At 34.5% G+C, this 18,586-nt stretch overlaps 3 protein-coding genes across 4 annotated transcripts; all 3 read right to left on the minus strand.

The window, feature by feature from the left end:
* Window positions 1-29: 29 nt before the first annotated feature.
* On the minus strand, window positions 30-12,313 carry swm (Zinc finger protein swm). The gene is made up of 12 exons (XM_011501397.1): window positions 11,985-12,313; window positions 10,541-10,659; window positions 10,136-10,424; window positions 9,666-9,824; window positions 8,359-8,714; window positions 7,845-8,105; window positions 6,979-7,205; window positions 6,375-6,801; window positions 4,877-5,558; window positions 2,644-2,866; window positions 1,501-1,770; window positions 30-551 (listed from the first exon to the last, which is right to left on the minus strand). The coding sequence occupies exons 1-12, from the start codon at window positions 12,041-12,043 to the stop codon at window positions 465-467; spliced, it is 3,159 nt and encodes a 1,052-aa protein (XP_011499699.1). The 5' UTR covers window positions 12,044-12,313; the 3' UTR covers window positions 30-464.
* Window positions 12,314-14,054: 1,741 nt separating this feature from the next.
* Window positions 14,055-16,361, minus strand: RpL9 (ribosomal protein L9). Of its 2 annotated transcripts, none has more exons than XM_011501399.1 (4): window positions 16,266-16,361; window positions 15,724-15,868; window positions 15,075-15,402; window positions 14,055-14,198 (listed from the first exon to the last, which is right to left on the minus strand). In XM_011501399.1, exons 2-4 carry the CDS (start codon window positions 15,859-15,861, stop codon window positions 14,092-14,094), a joined length of 573 nt encoding a protein of 190 aa, XP_011499701.1. In that variant the 5' UTR covers window positions 15,862-15,868; window positions 16,266-16,361; the 3' UTR covers window positions 14,055-14,091. The 2 variants fall into 2 exon arrangements, with proteins under 2 accessions (XP_011499701.1, XP_011499700.1); XM_011501398.1 differs by having other exon boundaries at window positions 15,724-15,871; window positions 16,266-16,360.
* Window positions 16,362-16,866: 505 nt separating this feature from the next.
* On the minus strand, window positions 16,867-18,564 carry LOC105363709 (uncharacterized). The gene is made up of 7 exons (XM_011501460.1): window positions 18,357-18,564; window positions 18,104-18,261; window positions 17,784-17,955; window positions 17,473-17,663; window positions 17,299-17,400; window positions 17,085-17,196; window positions 16,867-17,005 (listed from the first exon to the last, which is right to left on the minus strand). The coding sequence occupies exons 1-7, from the start codon at window positions 18,474-18,476 to the stop codon at window positions 16,868-16,870; spliced, it is 993 nt and encodes a 330-aa protein (XP_011499762.1). The 5' UTR covers window positions 18,477-18,564; the 3' UTR covers window position 16,867.
* Between the last annotated feature and the right edge of the window lie 22 nt (window positions 18,565-18,586).

Raw genomic sequence — 18,586 nt, forward strand, 5'->3', positions numbered from 1 at the left:
GAATAAACGAGTACAAAAAACAGTCTAGATTCCCATACAAAACATAGCGATTTTATTCTACAAATAATGGGATAAAATTCAATTACTCGTCTGTTCTCTCTTTTTCTTTTTTTCATTTCAATTTTTGCCTTTTCTGAAAACTCTCATAGTAAGTGTCTTTCGTGACAAGCGCATTATACGACAAGTTTTCATTATCATATACCATATAATGTGCCATGGCATACATAATCATAACAAACATGTGTTTTAACATTCAATTTACACCCGTAAGGTGCTCACACACGAACAATCTATGGTTTTCACCTCATTTTTTCTCTCATACATGGCTAATCGAGTCCACTAAAAACATCGTTTAGCAATGCGATAGTAAATTAGTTAGTACCGTATGCACGCAAATTTGATCGAAAGATACTCTTATATTATATGCAATAAAAAAAGATTCGTCAAAAAGGTCACAGAGTTTGCTATCGTCGCCAACTGCGGGGTTCGCCATCTTCATCCTCCTCTTCTTCGCCTTCATCTAATATTAAGGTCTCCACGTCTGCAACATTCTGAAGAAGAAAAAAAAACATTGAAAAAAAAAAAAAAAACATTAGTGCTATCGTTATTTTTGTGATATTTTTCAAAACAATGACAAAATAATGGTAATTCCAAATACTATATAAGATACCTAGATAATTTTACCGAACAATTAATGTATTCTTTAATTTAATTTTATATTTACTTATTTATTTAAAATGCAATTTTTATAGGTGTAACATACATACAGTACTTATCACTATAATTAAAAATATTTACAACACCAAAAAATACTTACGCATCAATATACTTTATTATAAATATTTATGAATATTTTAGTATTTAAATAATCACACTTTTACATACATAACATTGTATTCTATTATAATAAACATATTTAAATATAATAATAATATTTAGCCAACTTCAAAAATAAAGACTCAAAGCGATAGGAGCTTGAAATTTAAATTAAAAAAAAAAAAAGGATAAAGAATAAAAAAAGCCTAAATTCAAATGTATTTATTATATAAATAAAACCTTTTTTTAGGTATCAGTATTTTAGTATATTATAAAATTTATTATCAATGATAATATCCATTTCTGAATTTCATGCAAAGTTTGAAATCTTTTCTTAACCATTAACAGACTCTTCGTAAGAATAATTAAATTGTTTAAATAAATATATAATTGAACATTTTTATGGTACTAATAATTATTTATGTACACACAAATATATATATATATATATATATATATATATATATGAATATATATACAGTACCTATTTTATTCCCTTATAAATATAATTAAGTGTCAGCAACTTCAGAACTGTAAGCTTTTTATGATTTAAAAATAAGCTAATATTCATTTAATTTATATTTCTTTAACTAGTCAAATTTATAATCTTTTATTATTTTTACTGGCACAGTATTAGCTTATGGGGAAAAATTTACCATTTAAAAGATAAAAAGTGTAAATTACCTCTAGATCTATTTCTTCGTCAGTCATCGATTGTAACTGTTCAGATCGTTGAGTGGATGCTGAGCTCGTTAAGTTTGTACCAGTGCTGGAATTACTTCCTCCAACGCGATGTAATAAATGATGACCAGACACCCACGTTATGGACAATACACGATCTTGAAAGTTGCGGCCTTTCGACATGGCGAGCTCAGCTTCTTTTCTTGATTTGTAATTTATAACAATAGAAGGCGTGGCATCATCCACGATTTGATTCACGATCTCGCCGAATTGCTTTAAATATTAAATATATTATTGACTTTGAATTTAACTGATTATGCATTGAACAGGATACCACTGGATAATTTAGCAATAAATTACAAAATTATCTTATTCGATTGCATTTGTCTTATTCGCCTCTATAATTTTATAAATAAAGATAAAAAATCTTGGTCGACCGTCGAAGGCAAAGTTTTTATCATTTATATTATATTTCTTGCGCATAAGCGACGAGGAAGTTCACGAAAGTCAATACCGATGGTTTATCCGAAGGATTCTATTCCTTGGGTCTAGAAAATTGTGGGAGGCACTTTCCGACGCTTAAATCATTGAAAAATGTAATACAAAAGCGTCAATTTAACACTATAATAAAAAAAAATATATTATAATACTGCAATGTAAAGAATTCAACAATAGCTGTACGAATAGCTGTACATACATAACTGTGGAAAAAAAAAATATAAAAAATTTGTTAACTTTTATTTCTTAAATATTTGTTTCAAACTTACCGATTTTACATGGCATCATGCGTTCAAATTATTTATTACGGTGTTATTTTATGATAGAAATAACAATTGATTTGAAATTTCATGATTGTATAAAAATCAAATTAAATAATTTATTACCCTATAAATATTACACTGAATATCCCATAACCTAGATAATCAACGTATTAAACATAAATAAAACGACTTTATAAATGTACATGCAATTTCATCGTACGTGCTAATGTACAAACACATACAATAAACAAACAAACAAACAAATAAATAAACGAATATATATATATATATATATATATATATATATATATATATATATATATATATGAATAAATAATTAAATAAATATATATGATTAAGCAAATAAATAAGCAAATATATATACCTGAAAATGCGCCAACACTTCTGTTTTCTCTTCGGTTTCGTAACCAGAAACTAGAAGATTGGTTGGTCTGTGATCAACAGAGACATGAGTAAAGCTTCCCCCTCGACCTCTGCCTCTGAAAGTGTGGGTGGTTGTACGCGGAGGCCTGGTTGGTCTTGACCCTCGGCCTGTACTTGTGGTGTTTAATTCCATTGCCGCAGCATGCGCCCTCAGCTCGAGTAATCTAGGGTTGTTTAATAACAGCAATTGATCAGACCACTCTTTCTGCATTTAGTGCAAAGCCTTAATTAATTCGTAATTTTTTTTTATTATTATTAATCAATATAAGCGCATAATGCGATTTCGTTAGCTTCAAAGATTAAATAAAGATAAATAATAATGTCAAGCGATTATTTATCGTTTGATCTACATTTTGATCGATAGAATATTTTTGTGATATTTTTATTCGAGCATTGCCGATCCAGTATGTATCCACGCAGTAAAAACGACGTTAAAAGCACGTATTAAGGGATACAGAATATCAGATCCCAGTCTCTCGCAGCTGTTACATGAGCGCAACTCGGAAAAACAAAAAGCCACAATACCAAGGGGGCCCGGATAAATGTAATTAAGATTTGTGAAAGCAAGCGGTTTTCTCCAGTTTAGGTCCGCCTTATGGGAACGGTCGTTAAGTGTAAGCTAAATCTTTAGGCAGAAACCATAAATAGTCTAAGACTATGGATTATTTTTCATTTATAACATTTTCGTTTTTGTTATTTGTAAGCATTAGCTACGCGGTAAGGAGAGCCTTCAGTAGTAGTTGATTATAAAAAAAAAAAAAAAAAAAAAAAAAAAAAAAAAAAAAAAAAAAAAAAGTCGAAGCAGGTCTGCGAATATTGACTAAACCAATGAGTTTGGCAAATGGGCGCTTATTAAATATTTAGATACGAGTCAATATTCTCACAATTTCTTATTATTTTTTATGGGTCAGAAAGGTGCGAGGGAAAGAAAGAAAGAGAGAGAGAGAGAGAGAGAGAGAGAGAGAGAAGAAACAAACCATATTTCATTTGTGATAATAACCGTGAGCCATCAGACAATTTACAGGGAAACGTAGGGATAAAAAGTGCGCCATAGACGACCTTTCTCTTTCTTTCTTTCTCTCTCTCTCTCTCTCTATCTTTCCCGCCGTATTTACGACTAAATAAATACAGTATTTACTATCAACAACAAATATCAATTCATTTCACGATTATCGCTTATAGTTTTAACGTGATTTTATTGCTTTCAGTTTAAACACGAATAATACAAAAAATCATGAATTTTACGTATATAAAGTTCAATTTTGTGAATGAAATGTGTCCATTTTTTGACGATACATGCATTGTCGGTTGTTCCTCCCCACCCCCTATTTTCATATAATAATTATATTTTCTGCTTGGTACAAATTGCGTTAGAAAAAACTAATTCTATGAAGTGTATTCAGTGTTAAGTTTTATCTTATAAAATCGCTTCATCATTATCAAGTATTACGCTATTCAATATTTTAATAATAATTATCGAATAAAACTTTACTTCATTTGTTTATATCAATTTTTCTAATCGATTGATTATAATCCAAATCAGATAAAACATTTAAAAACTACAGATAATAAAAATATGTTTTATTAATGTTTATTAATTGAACCGTCAAATTTATGTATATAAAGTAACACAGTATGTTTATTAAATTATATTATACAAAAAATGCGGATTTACCACTTTTGATAGCAATACAGTTTAATTTTGTAGGTATCAACAACAAAAAAAAAAAAAAAAAAAAAAAAAAAAAAAAAAAAAAACATGAAAATGATTAATTATAAAAGTCCAGTGCAATCGAAGTTATCCAAATATTGTTAATTTTGAAATGTTAATGCAAACTAAAATTATATAATGTTAATGGTTAGCGTTCTTATCAATGATAAGCCAAAAAATTGTTAAGTTCATCATAAATATTGTGTGTAAAATAATTGTGAATCCCAAACAATGACTTTCAATAATTCTCTTATTAAATATAATCAATTCTCTGAAAAATCTATTTACTTTAATAATATGAAAGTAGCGCATGAAATTTAATTGAGCGTCAAGTTAACGATATTGAAAAGAATTAATAAATACTTTATTATTTTGCTTTATCATTAATAATTTGCTTTATCATTAGGATAATTTCATCAAATGTAACAAGCGAGCAACAAACACTCCTTAATGTTAATCTTACTTTTTTTGTAATTCGGCAGAGTCTTGGCCCTCTTGTTGAGCGGTCATGAGATCAAGCTCGGCGTCAAGAATTTCTCTCTGCGCCTGCTCCCGCGTCTTTGGCAGTGGCTTATTCGTCGCATTAGTACTCTGTCCATTATTGCTTTGAGCAAGATCTTTCCTTAGACTGTCTATCGACTGCTGCATCACTTTAATCGTCACCATAATCGCATCCTTCTGGTCAGGATTCTTCTCGGCCCGTTCAATCAATGACCTCAGCTCGGTCAATTGCTTATCGAGAAGTTCCTGCTTCCGCTTGCGCAAATCTGCCGTCAGTTTCAATGCCTCTTTTCTCTTCTCCTCTTGCTTCTTCTTTAACGTTTCTTTGGCTGCTAATATTTCTTGAGTCTTCTTAATAGCCAGGACTTTGTCTTCGCGCGTCGTCGCGGGCGCTACTGCCTTAGCAGCTGCGGTGACCAATGATTGGCTGGCCTGTGGCTGAGGTGTCTGAGGTTGCTGAGGTTGTTGCGATTGCTGCTGCGGCGATGGCTGTTGTTGCTGCTGCGGCTGTTGCTGAGACTGTTGCTGTTGCTGGTCCTCTGTTAAACGACGAGTGGGTACGTATTCGTTGTCGTCAATTTTACCAGGGGTTGGTACTATTGCGGCGCCTAGTCTGTCTTTGACGGAGGGTCGCTGCCCGACGACTGCGAAAAAATAGAGTAAATCAATTGAGCGAGTGCACGCGCCCCTTGAATAAAATGTACACGGGAAAAAAAATTAGGATATGCGATTCTCGGTGTAACTATGCTGATGACGATTATATTGGATTATGAAGTTAAGGGTAGGAAGTATCGTTCGTAACGACGATAACATTTTCCATTAGAGACATTACCTTCAAAGTCACTCGAATAACGAGTGATTTAAACGGCAATGGATCTTTAAATAAAAATATACGAAAAGCCGAATGTACATTTTATATGGATTGTGGTGAACGCGACTGTAGATTTTTTTTTTTTAAGGAAAAGATAGAAGAGCCAGCTCGATTACATTTGAATTTGAAATAGGCGCATTATCCAAAGATAAAAGAGCAATTAAAATTAAAATGAAGTAGATTATCATTCGTTAATTTCATCTAAAAACAACAAACTTGATTTATACGTTAGATGTAGTTGCAAGTTACATTTACCGCGACACGAGTAAGATTAGTTTTGAAGAAGCCTACAACGCTTTTAAAAAAATGAATTTCAATCGAAGCCGTACGTAAAAAATGACGTAAACATTGACGTAAAAATGACGTAAAATTAACGTAAAGTTAACGTCTTAAAATGAGGCTCCGATTTATCGGTAAATGGAGACTTGGAGCATAACCATAAAGGTCGAAGTAATAATAATTACATATGCGTTACCCATGCATTTAATAATGGAATTTACCAATTCTTACTAATTATAAACAACAGACATGGCTATGGGAAAATGTAGGGAGGGGATGGATGGAATTCAAAACTAATTAGCTCGCTTACCTGGTGGCACATTCTCGATAGCTCCGGCGGCCGCGTTATTGTTGACGTTCTTATGCCAGAAAACCCTGATAAATCGATTGTTGAGCACCGCCTCGGTGCATCGAAAGGCCCTCTTGGCCTCGATCGGCAATTCAAAAGTGACCAACGCCGCCTCCGGGTCACCGCCAATGTTCACCTGGATATTTACAATTTTGCCGAATTTGCTGAAATGGTTGTTCAACTGGGAGATGTTGTTGAGGATGCGTGGAACCTTCTTAAGTTCGAGCGAGCAATTGCTCGGATTGTAAATGGTACGTTGCTTGGGTCCGAGCCGATTGAAGTCGAAGGCCTGTTTACGCTTAAGCGGATTAGTGGGTGGATGTTTCGGTTGCACTAGCGGCGGCTGTTGTTGAAGCTGTTGAAGTTGCTGCTGCTGCTGCTGCTGCTGCTGCTGCTGTTGTTGTTGTTGTTGCTGCTGCTGCTGTTGCTGCTTATGTTGCTGTTGCTGTTGTTGCTGTTGCTGCTGCTGCTGCTGCTGTTGTTGCTGCTGCTGTTGCTGTTGTTGTTGCTGCTGCTGCTGCTGCTGCTGCGTTGGCGGCGGTGGCGGCGGCTGCTGCGGCTGTACCTGATGAGGTTGGTGGTGCGGGTGGTGGTGGTGGTGATGCTGTTGCTGAGGTGGCTGCTGCTGCATCGGCAGATCCGTGTTGTTCGTGTGAGGTGCCACAGGGACGCTTATCAGCTCTCGTTGCCCCCGGCCGTACATGACCGCTGGCCCCGGTGGTGGCTGGTGCCGGCCCCACGGAACCTGGGGCTCCATGCTCGGCGCGTCCGGGTTGTATTCCGTCAGCACGTCTGGAAAACGAGCTGTCTTTACATTTTAGGCTTGTCTCGGACTCATAATGTTGAGCGCCTGGTCGACGCTCCGTTTCTTAAGCATTATTTTTATCAAAAGTGACACACGGCTAATGCGGCAATTAATGTGCAAAAAATATCAATTTATAATAAAATGTTCATTTTACGTATGACCAAAGGAACGACATTGTTACTGCGTATTACCAAAGGCAAACATAAGAATTAACTTATTGATGTTAAAATATTCTTTTCTCGTTTACAATCAGCTTTCATCGATCGACAAACGCACTTTTCGCCAAATATACGATAGAGCCTTGTTTTTTTGTTTTTCTTCAAGTGAAAATAAGAAATAGCGATAAACATGCACGTGGGAAATCTCAACGCCGGATCTTATTTACCTCGACCAAACGGTTATTATACACGATACACGTCTTGATAAAATGCCACCTGGACTCTCGTATACGAAATCTTATTGTTACCTCGACTATCGATCACAAACATCGAATTACCACTATCGACAATCTACGCCTCGGTTGCGTTATGATCAATCTCTCTGAATTACGTGAACAGGGTCTTAAGAAAATATCAAAGATCGATAGCCTAGCAATAATAACAATGACAACGAAGTATGAAACGAACCCATATTGGCGTGGTGCTGATTGCGAAGATGCGGTGGTGGTAAACTGGCAATCGGTAAGTGCGGCGGGGGTGCGTTGCCGTTGGGACCGGCACCCCCGGGCGGGGGGACCTCGGGGACCGCCACTACGGGTACGGCGCCTGGAGCCTGAGCGCCGTGCGGCCCGAACGTCAGCACTCTGCTGAGTGGGACATCCTCCAGAACGACGGGATCCGTACCGTGATCATAGGGGCACAGGTCGCCCCGCATGCAGTAGCCCTTCTCTGTGAAAAAAAAAAAGTGAGATGTGAAAAGCAAGAAAGATTGGAGAAAGGCGTTGAAGTAGGGATTCTGTGGAGAGAGAGCCACAGCTCCGGAATTTAAGCTTGTTTGCCAACTATTGTCGAGACATTTAATGAAATGTAGTTTAGGTGGCGACTAGTCGACACTGCCGATCGTAAATGCCTTTAAGGAGGTAACGGTTGACAACGAGAGAGGAAGAAAGTAAAGCGATGTCGCGTTAATCCTTTAGCTTACCGTCAAAGTCCCTGCAACGTCTCTTGGTCGAAACGGGTAGAGAGGAAGCGACTGTAACGCCGCTCTGTATGGATTGACTAGTCGTGGACAGCCTCATGTCGACGTCGCCGTGGTTGCTGTCCTGGGTCGGCGTACCGCCCCCGGGACTCGCGGCGCTCTCCTGCATGCGATCGAGTCTCCCGAGGTCCACGCGCTCGAGCCTGTCTAGTTTTTTGCGCTCGATGGAGCGAGAACGGGAGCGCGAGCGGATCGGCGTCGGCGAGCGATTGCGGAAACGCGACCTGTGCTCGCTTCGGGTCTCCGGGCCGTCGCGAGTGCGTGTGCGCAGGGGCGAGCTGCTCCGGCTCCTCGATCGTCTGCAAATTAAAAAATACGATCATTGATAGTCGCTGGCACTGTTGTTACATAAATTATTAATGATTATGAAGTTCAATTAATTATGGGGCGGTAAATTGTTTCCTCGACTTATCAACATTATTTGCAATTATTGACTGTGACGATAATATGAATAAGGTGCGTCAAGCTACCAATCGCAAATCGAACCTCCATTGATTATAAAAATAAAACAAAAATCCTCCTCCCCCAAAATTATTGTAATTAATTCAAGCTGTTTCCTTGAATAATCAAACTTTTTTTTTTTCAACGCTACTCTCGACTCTTTTAAAGAGCATAACAAGTGCACATACACTTTTTATGCAAATTTTGTAAGTAATTATATCTTACCGAAAAAGTATGTAAAAGTATGAAAAAAAATTCTTAATATCTTTTTGGCAGAAAAAGTAAGGGGAATTGTCTCGATAGAAACTTCTTATATCTTGTAACGAGCATATAATTTCGTAATAATATTGTTATGCAATTTGTCATTATTATTTCATTATTAATTAAAATACATGTTTTATTAACACTCATATCGATACCTGATCAACAAACTTTCATTTGAAATGCAAAACATTTTAAAAGCTTAAATCCTTTGTAAACTTATAGAATTAAAACGTTATCTCCATATTAAATAAGATAGTCTATGTTACGTAAAACCTAGTCTATGTTACGTTTTCCTCTTTTTCAACGTCGTATTCACATAATACCTTGTTGTAAAGAAAATTATATAAAAATTTATTTATTATTGCAGAGCGAATTAGATGAATATTTAAGTAAAGGGTAATGGGCTGTTTAGAATTAATTTAATTTTTAAATAGTTTGTTATAATTTATCTTCCTATAAATTATAGTGCTTTGGCCGTAAATTTGTTATAAATAGTAATTCATGATTAAGCAATCGGATTATTTACAATTTTGACTGAGTTTTACCTTCTATCATGTCGACGAATATTAAGTGGAGGTGATTTATTTCTCCAAGGGCGACTTCTGTCTCTTTCTCTATCTCTCCTATGTTCTCGACTTCTAGATCTACGCCTGTCCCTGTCCCATGATCTTGAACGTGATCTCGTCCTAGATCTTGCTCGACCACTTCTTACACAAAATACCAATTAAAATTAAATTAAATTAAAAATTAGCATAAAGTTATAAAAATATGTACGATAAGTAAGTATTGCTTAATATATGTCATTGTTAATTTTAATAGCTTATGTGTATTCCATCCGACAGGTATAAAAGCTTTATATTTTTAATCAATTTATTGTCAATGGTACAACATAATTATCATCCAATTACTAATTTATATATATATATATATATATATATATATAAATTGTAACAATTGTAATATATATAATATAAAATAATAATTTTATCAAGAAACTTTGTGGATAGAAGCTTACCGACTGCGAGGTCGTTTTTCTCTATCCTTCTCCTCTTTCTCCGATTCTGATTTCCTCGTTTCGCGTTTTACTACGAGAGGTGGAGCCGATCCATTAATGTGAACTATTGGTGTTGTATTTACTGTATTTAATGGTGCAGCACTGTTTGGTTCAATCACCGATGGCAACAAAACCTGTGGAGTTATTGCCGTTGGAGGTGTTCTACTACCATCTTCTTCTTTAATTACCGGTAATATGTACTCCTGAGTTTCTAATGTTTTAAATAGTAGTTCTACAAAGTTTTGCGTTTCTGTAAAATGAAAATAAAAGAAATATTATGGATAAAGCAGACTGTTAATAGAATATGATAAACTTTAACATTTAATTGTTATGAGCTTGAAAAATTTAATTCAATCGAAAATGTACCTTGCTGTAAGAACACATCGAGTTGCTCCACCATACCAATTCGCAGTTCATCTAACGTTTTATCTTTCTTAACTAATGCATATACATATTTTGCTAATGCAGCTGGATCGGCGTCGCATCTGAAAGATACAAGACTGTTAACATAATTTATAATATATACACATTCACATATGTATTACTTATTAATTATTCATTAGAGGTCAAATTCAATAGATTATCGTTACACAAATATGGCTCACAATTTCAAATGCAAAACCACTTTTCAACCAATAGTTTCTCTCGCTACTAAACTGTCATTACCATAAAAGGTATTGTAGCAATGGATTATACGATTGATTATCAAAGTTGTCATATACAAGTTTTTAAATTGTAATATAAACAAACCAAATGTATGCATGTATCTTTTATGTTAATGAGAAAGCGATGTTGACAAAGTCAATGATAGAAACTTCTCCAAGATATGACGATTAAGATCGACCACGTTAAAACGTTACTTTTAATGAAAGTAAGTGATTGTCAGGTATTAGAAAAGTTGTATTAAGGCGATAATGACACAACGTCAATTGTAAATGTAACGAAAATGAAATAAACAGATTCGGTGTAGGATGAGGCTCAAAATAAAAACAAACAGCCAGCCATGTTTCAAAGGCCAACGAGTCGCCGAGGATGTCGAATATTCAATACATTATTCCATAAAGCCGATAATTTTCGTAGTAACGAAAACGTCACAGCATACGTGTATAATACAGGTACAGGTACACAGAGCCACGCATACGTAAAAGCGCACATGTAGGCACGCGCGTTTAACCAGAAACACACACGTATACGCGCACGCCTATGACGAACGCACGTACATGCACACACCCGCGCGTATGCACGACACGCACTCACGCACGTACGTATACATCGACGTGGGCAGAAAAGCAGTTACGCGCGGGCGCTTGCACACACACACACACACGGGCACAAAATGGGCGAGCGCGCGCACCCACAGAAGCTCGAGGACAAGCATCACACGCGCGTTTCGCGCATATATGCATATACGTGTGCTAGCAAGCAAGCAAGCAAGCAAGCAAGCAAGCAAGCGAGCAAGCGAGCAAGCAAGCAAGCAAGCAAGCAAGCAAGCAAGCAAGCAAGCAGGCACGCACGCACGCATACACGCACGTTCGCACACACGTATAAACACAAAACCAGGGGGCATGTGATATCCCAAATGATGGGGTGGCGTTATCTTTGGTTAAGGAAAAAACAAAACAGATGATTATCGTAGAGGAAGCGTCTTCAAAGCCCAAAACGAACGTCCCCCCAGCCCATCCGGAACTCCGCAATCGCACGGGCGCGCGCGCGCGCGCCGTCGGATGGCTGCTGGCCTCAACCATATCGACGACGGGGAGCTATGGCGATGAGGATAGTACGCGGCGAACGCACAAGTTGGCCTACTTACAGCGGCTCCAAAACGGCCGTCAGCCACGCCTTGAACTGCTCGGGATTCTCAATAAGCATTTTCGGCTTGGCCGTCCTCTCGGGCACATTAACGTCAGACGGGAGTGAGACTCCGGGTCCCCAGTAGCCTCCAGCTTCGGTCTCAATGGAATACAAAAGCGCTGCCTCTGCCGTCGCTTAGAGCCACCGCCGCGCGCCCCGTACGTGCTCGCGCAAGACCGCCGCCATTGCTGGATACGTGTAGCCAACTGCGCCACCTCCCCGCCGAGCAGCGCTGCTGTTGTCCCCCGGACCGCCAGCTTTCGCGGCCCGTCGCCGACCCCTCGCGCACTCGACTCCGAGCCTGGCGATCTGATCTTGTCGCCGACGATCCCGAGCGATTTCCTTCACTCGGCGACCCCTCTCTCTCCCCTCAGAGAACGCGGTGAATCGATCGGCGACCTCGGGCTGACGGGTACGGTCAGGTCTTCTCCTCGCCTACCCACGAGTGCCGTTCCCGTCTGCTCTTCCTTGTCCTTTCAATCTCGTTTAATCGCGGGAATATGAGCGTGAGAGCGACTAGTCCTTCAGCACTTTTGCCGAATACGAGTAAGAGGTGCTTTTAAGACCGGGGGGCTTAAAGTACCCCTAAAGCACCACGACCGCTCCTGTTATTTCAATCGAACCCCCATGAGAGGTCACTCCGCTACTTCAATATTCAACTCCACCTCCCTTGATTTTCACTTCTCGTCCGTTCAAAAGGATTTAACAGCGATTTTATACCCAGAGCCACAGCCAGATCAGATATCAGCTACGAAACAATAAGTTTCGTGATTGCAAAGCCAATTAATAATCAGCCATCTCTTCGGTAATGCTACTTCGTGTTAATCGAACCAAGTTTAAGCATTATTTGGCCATCTTGTCGACGACCACTCAATTATACATAATTAACGACAGGAGAAAAGTCACACTTTCCTTTTAAAGATTTTTATCGCAATACTCAATTGGCTATTCAAGGGATTGAAAAGAAAAGAAAAGAAAAAGAACAAAACAAAGATCTAACCGTTTCCGACATTTTAAGGGGTGGAATATCAATGTTGCGGGTAAAATTAAATTTGTTAATGTACATTTCCCTTCCAATATTTAATTTCCATTTAGTTATTGATCTAATTATTTAAGCCCAAACTAGCACATCATCTATATTTATAAATAGACAAAACAATGAAATAATCCATTTGACAGCTTATAATTAATCATTGATTAAACAAACAATGAGATATTTAATGATTATTCTTTTTTTTTTTTAATTAAAAATTTCATAATCCTTTATCATAATCAAGATTGACAAGACTGAGGAAATACTATATTTAAAAGCATCAATAAACGTATTGAATTTTTCGACTTTTATTTTACTTTGCAATCTATTCTTATAGTAAAAAGCTCAAAAATAATTATCGATCAACATAATTTTTTTCTATACATAACGCAATATCCCTAAAAAAAAATCTCCAAATTAATTTAGTAATAAATGTCCTTAAATACTTTAATCGTCACAAGCAACAAGTTATAGATGTAAATATATAATAGAGATTTGAAATCAATAGTTGTCGTTATTACAATGTCAAGTCTTAGTTTTATCTTTTAATTCTTATACACTTATTTTTCAATCAAATTTGTTTAATCATTTGTAATTCAGACAATTTAAAAATAAAAAATTAAAGGCTCCTAAAACATTACTCACCTCCATGTTTTCTTATAATTTAGTATATACTAAGGATAACGAGTATTGCGAATTATTAAAAGTTATTTAATTCAATATCAACATTTAAATGATTAATTAACTTCTTTTGTTATAACTCAAAAAAGTTTCGTATTATAAAAAAATAAAAAGAAATCAGTTATATCTCTCATAATATTATTAAACATTCACATCATTCAGGTATTACTAATTAGATTATTTAGATAAATGTTTAAAAAAAAACTCGTCTTCGATACTGGAGGAAAAAAAAATTAAATAAGCAGTTTTGTAGACTATTTTGAAAGTTGTATAAAAAGCTAAGATAATTGTTAAATTATTAAAAAAAAAAAGAGAGAGAGAGAGACTTCATTTATTATTCATAAAAATGTATTTATTCTTCATCTTGAACAACTGTCGTTTTTTCAGACACATACAAGCCATCTAAGAACTTTCTGATATCCTTATTTTTAACAGTTGTAGATTGTTGTATCAATGCAGCTGAAATTAAAAACGATGGTAGATATCAATGAGATTTATTCTATTATTTAATTTAATTACAAGCAAATTATTTTAATTCAATACAAAAAACAGAAGCTTGTAGATATTGTGTTATCTTTTGAAAATGTAGTGTATATATATAATAATCAAGTTGTCTTTGTTAAAAATTATAAATACAGACTAATAATTTTAGACTTTAAATCACACGGACAATAGGTTTTGTATCAAACATATCTGTTTGTTTTTATTTCATTAAAATAAAGTAATAAAATAATTGAAACTATTACTGCAAATGAAAAGAATTAATTTCTTTTATTCAAATTTTTGGCAATTTTAATATTAGTTGAAAAACGTTTAAATGATTAAAAATATCAAGTATCATGAAGTTTTAATTTCTGAAAATTAAATTACAAATATTTAATAAATTACGAAATATACTTGTCATGAAACTCTTGTCAAAAAATGAACTCTAAATATATATATATATATATATATATATATATATATAGAGAGAGAGAGAGAGAGAGAGAGAGGGAGAGATAGAACGAATGAGATGAATAAATATTTGATAAAATATAAAACAACATTGTAAATATATATTAATATCAATAATTATTCTTTTAACTTTAAAACAATATCTAATAGCAAATTCATAATTAACAAATTCCTATAAATGTAATATTTTAGGCGTTTCTTTATAAATTGATCATTAATATTATTCCATATTATTTGATTTAATTAATATCAATACTAGAATTTCAGATTAAAATATATGAAATTGAAATTTTTATTTCTTTAATAATTTATAAAGTTACACTTTCAAAATTATAAAAAGATTTTGCTTATAAACTGAAATGAATAAAATTATAAAATTACCTGATCTTGAAACATCTTCCAGCGAGTTTCCTTCCAAAATAAGTTCATCCTTTTGTTTTTGTGAATTGACAACTGTGACACCAGGTGCCATTTTAACACGCCTAATAAATTTTTCTCCTAAAAAGTTACGGATCTCAATGACCGTGTTACCTTCCGTGGTTACGCAATTGATGGGAAAGTGAGCATACACGGCTCTCATTTTGTACTGATATCCTTTCGTTACTCCTTTCAACATATTTTCAATATGTGAACATACGGTACGTACAGCTGCTAGTTCTTTTTTTGTCCCAAACCATTTTTCAACTTTTAATAACCTAGAATGAACCATCTGCAACACACAGAATCTTGTTTGTTAGTCGCACTATTTCTTTAAGTATAATAGTTAACGTTAAGTATTCAAAGATCAGTTAATAAGTAATCATTTATAATTAAATGAAGGGGAATCCAACGAATCATCATAAATATATCACAGCTTAATCAAATATCTCAATAAACTTGCAACGCTATAAACAGCCTTCTTAAAAACAACTGTTCTATTTATTTAAACAACTTCACTAAATAAAATAATTATTATTCTTTTATTCCAATTGTACATTATATGATCAATTAATTGATAAACATTAGATTTTCTAAATTGTTTCGTACTCACACGAATATCAAGAGCCAAGTGCTTAAATGAACGCTTCAAAACTCCTCTAGGTCCCTTTACCGTAACAGTTCTCGATTTGACGGAAACAGTTAATCCCTCTGGGATTTTAACCGTTTGATTCGTGACAATCTGCTTCATTTTGCAGCTGCTGAAACATGCATAGACCTAGATAAATACACCTTGGACGAATCAAATATAATGGAATTATGTGTGAAAAGCCTGTTAAAAGTCCTCGATAAAACTACTATTTATTTATTAAAAAGCAACGATCAACTTAAAGCCAAGTTTAATTATTTAATTGAAAGGTCGGTACATTTAATTCGTAAAACAATAATGTCCTATTTGCAGATCAGAAGTGAATAATGACAACACTGAAGAAGGTTAGTAATTTATATTAAAATATAAATTGAGCAATCAAAAAAATATTATCCCCAGCATGTAGAGTAACGAATTAATAAAATAGTTCATTAATTATCTGGTAAAATAATGTTTTTTCCGCGACGATTCGCATGGCTACGAAATAACTCGAAATTCCAAATTACCTCACACACGTATCTCACGGACCGGAAAGAGAGGTGCGGAGCAGGGAAGAAATTTTCTACTACGAAAGTATAAGTGAATCATCAGCGTCGAGCAGCTCCAATGAATAGCCACCGATGGCCTCGTTATTTCACGCAAGATGTCGCTGCGGGCAGTTGCTCATCTCGTCGAGGATACTTCTCGATGCTCCTTACCAAAGAGATGTAGACCCGCGAGATTTTGAATGGCTGCGGAGGCATTGTTGCGATGTTGGAACATACTAGAATAGTGCGAATTGGTGGGTGATAAGATCGAGACGATGATAAGGATGCTTGGACTGCGAATTATTTATCAATAGACGTGGCAATTTATCTCGATTAAATTTCACTAATCAAGTTGCCAATTTACGGCAAATATATTATGTTAATTTGTCATGTAAATTGTCAAAATTCAACGGCAGGCTCTAATTTTTACTTTAATATCATTTATTTAAAAAACAATACAGCAATGATAGTACAATAATTCTTAGGAGCAATAAGACTTTGAATAATATTTTTTTAATTTAATTATCCTACTTAAAGTAAAGATATAAAAGAAAATGTTAAAAAAGAAAACTAGCTTTTATTTACTCCTCGATATTGTTCTTGTTTAATTCTAAAAATTTGTTTAAAATATGAGGCGGCAATCCAAATGACGTTATGTTTGGTAAAATTGTTCTACGTAAGCAATTTCTCAAAGTTTCGACTGTTCTATGTACTAGATACTGAAGAAGAAAAATACGCAGTATTTGATAGGAATATTCTTGTGTATAATATATTATATAAAAACAAATAACAACTTACCCTAGCATCGTGCATTAAGTTAAATATCTTTCTTCCCTTCGCTTCACTTATGGAATTGGTCATTATTATATATTTCAGCAGTATTTTTTTTTCAGTCATTGACATAATCCGTCTATAAACGAAAATAACAATAAAACAATACAATTATTACATTTGTATATTTTCTTTTACTTTATATTAAAATACACGGCGTGGTAAAATCCACGCTAAATACCTTGGAACATCATGTTTCTCGTGTCGATCGGGTTGATACGAACAGCTCCTAATCGTACATATTTCATCATCTGAGAATTGCTGTTGTTGCCACCACTTTTTACTGGAAAATAATCTAGTTATGTCAAAGTGACGAATTTTATATTATATGGCAAGAAACTATTGAAATATATACTCATTATTATGTTGCTTTTCTTCTTCTTCGCTGTTGTTAAAAATTTCTGAAATTGAAGAATCTGAATCATCCAGATGATTTGTATGTTTCGCATTGTTTACTTCGACGTTAGTTTTGGTTGGATTTATATTTTCATTTTCAAAAGTATAAGACATAAAGTCATCTGAATCGCTACGCCGCCGTTTCGCCTCCTTAACATTAGATTTTTGTTTAAAATTGCTGTAGGATTCCATTAAATTTTTATTGTCACAATTTTTCATATTCATAATTGTGTTTGTCTGAGTATGAGATCGATGGTATCTATTATTTACCTGATTATTATCCACAAATTTATCGGTTATTAATACATTCGACGCTTTATCATTCATTTCTACATCAGTGTCCTTTTCAACTACCAATTTCATTTTTCTACCTGTTTTTATATCGTTAATTACATTTATCGACTCGTTGTCATCTACTTCTAAGTTGTCACTGCATTTAAACCTATTAAAATAAATTCTATATGTACTGATTATGTTATTTTATAATAATTAACTAATAATTTAAATGTTTGATAATTCAAAAACAATGTTTAATATTTAGTTTGGAAGTGCAATATAAATATATTATATAAGTAGAAATAAAACAATACCTATATAAGCTTATATCAAGCGGTTCTCCTGCTTGTATAGAATCAATAATATATGTAATATTATAAAGATCTGTAAATACTTTCTGATCATTTTTTGAGAAGTTTAATTCATCGGTTAAAATATAGGTTGCATTATTCGAGACTTCTGCACCTAAATCCTAAAAATAAAAATTTGTATTATTATGATTAATTGTTAAACAATTGAATTAAATAATAGTGGATAGGCACGAATAAAAATTAACAGAATTAGTACCTTAACAAGTTTTATATACAGTTTCTCAGTTTCGGTTGATAAGCCTTTAAATTTAAATTGAAAGTTATTAAATATAAATTTATGCCTTTCGAAAAAACTTGTAGAATTAGATTCACTCATTATTTGAACGTATATTTTTCACGAAGCGCAGTAGCAATTAATATAAAAACAAAAATTAATGAAAAATTGCCTTCGATCCTTAAACCCAAGTGTTTCAAGGAAAAAAAAGT

This window comes from Ceratosolen solmsi, unplaced genomic scaffold (genome assembly GCF_000503995.2).
Source record: "Ceratosolen solmsi marchali unplaced genomic scaffold, CerSol_1.0 scaffold3, whole genome shotgun sequence".
Classification (NCBI taxonomy): Eukaryota; Metazoa; Arthropoda; class Insecta; order Hymenoptera; family Agaonidae; genus Ceratosolen; species Ceratosolen solmsi.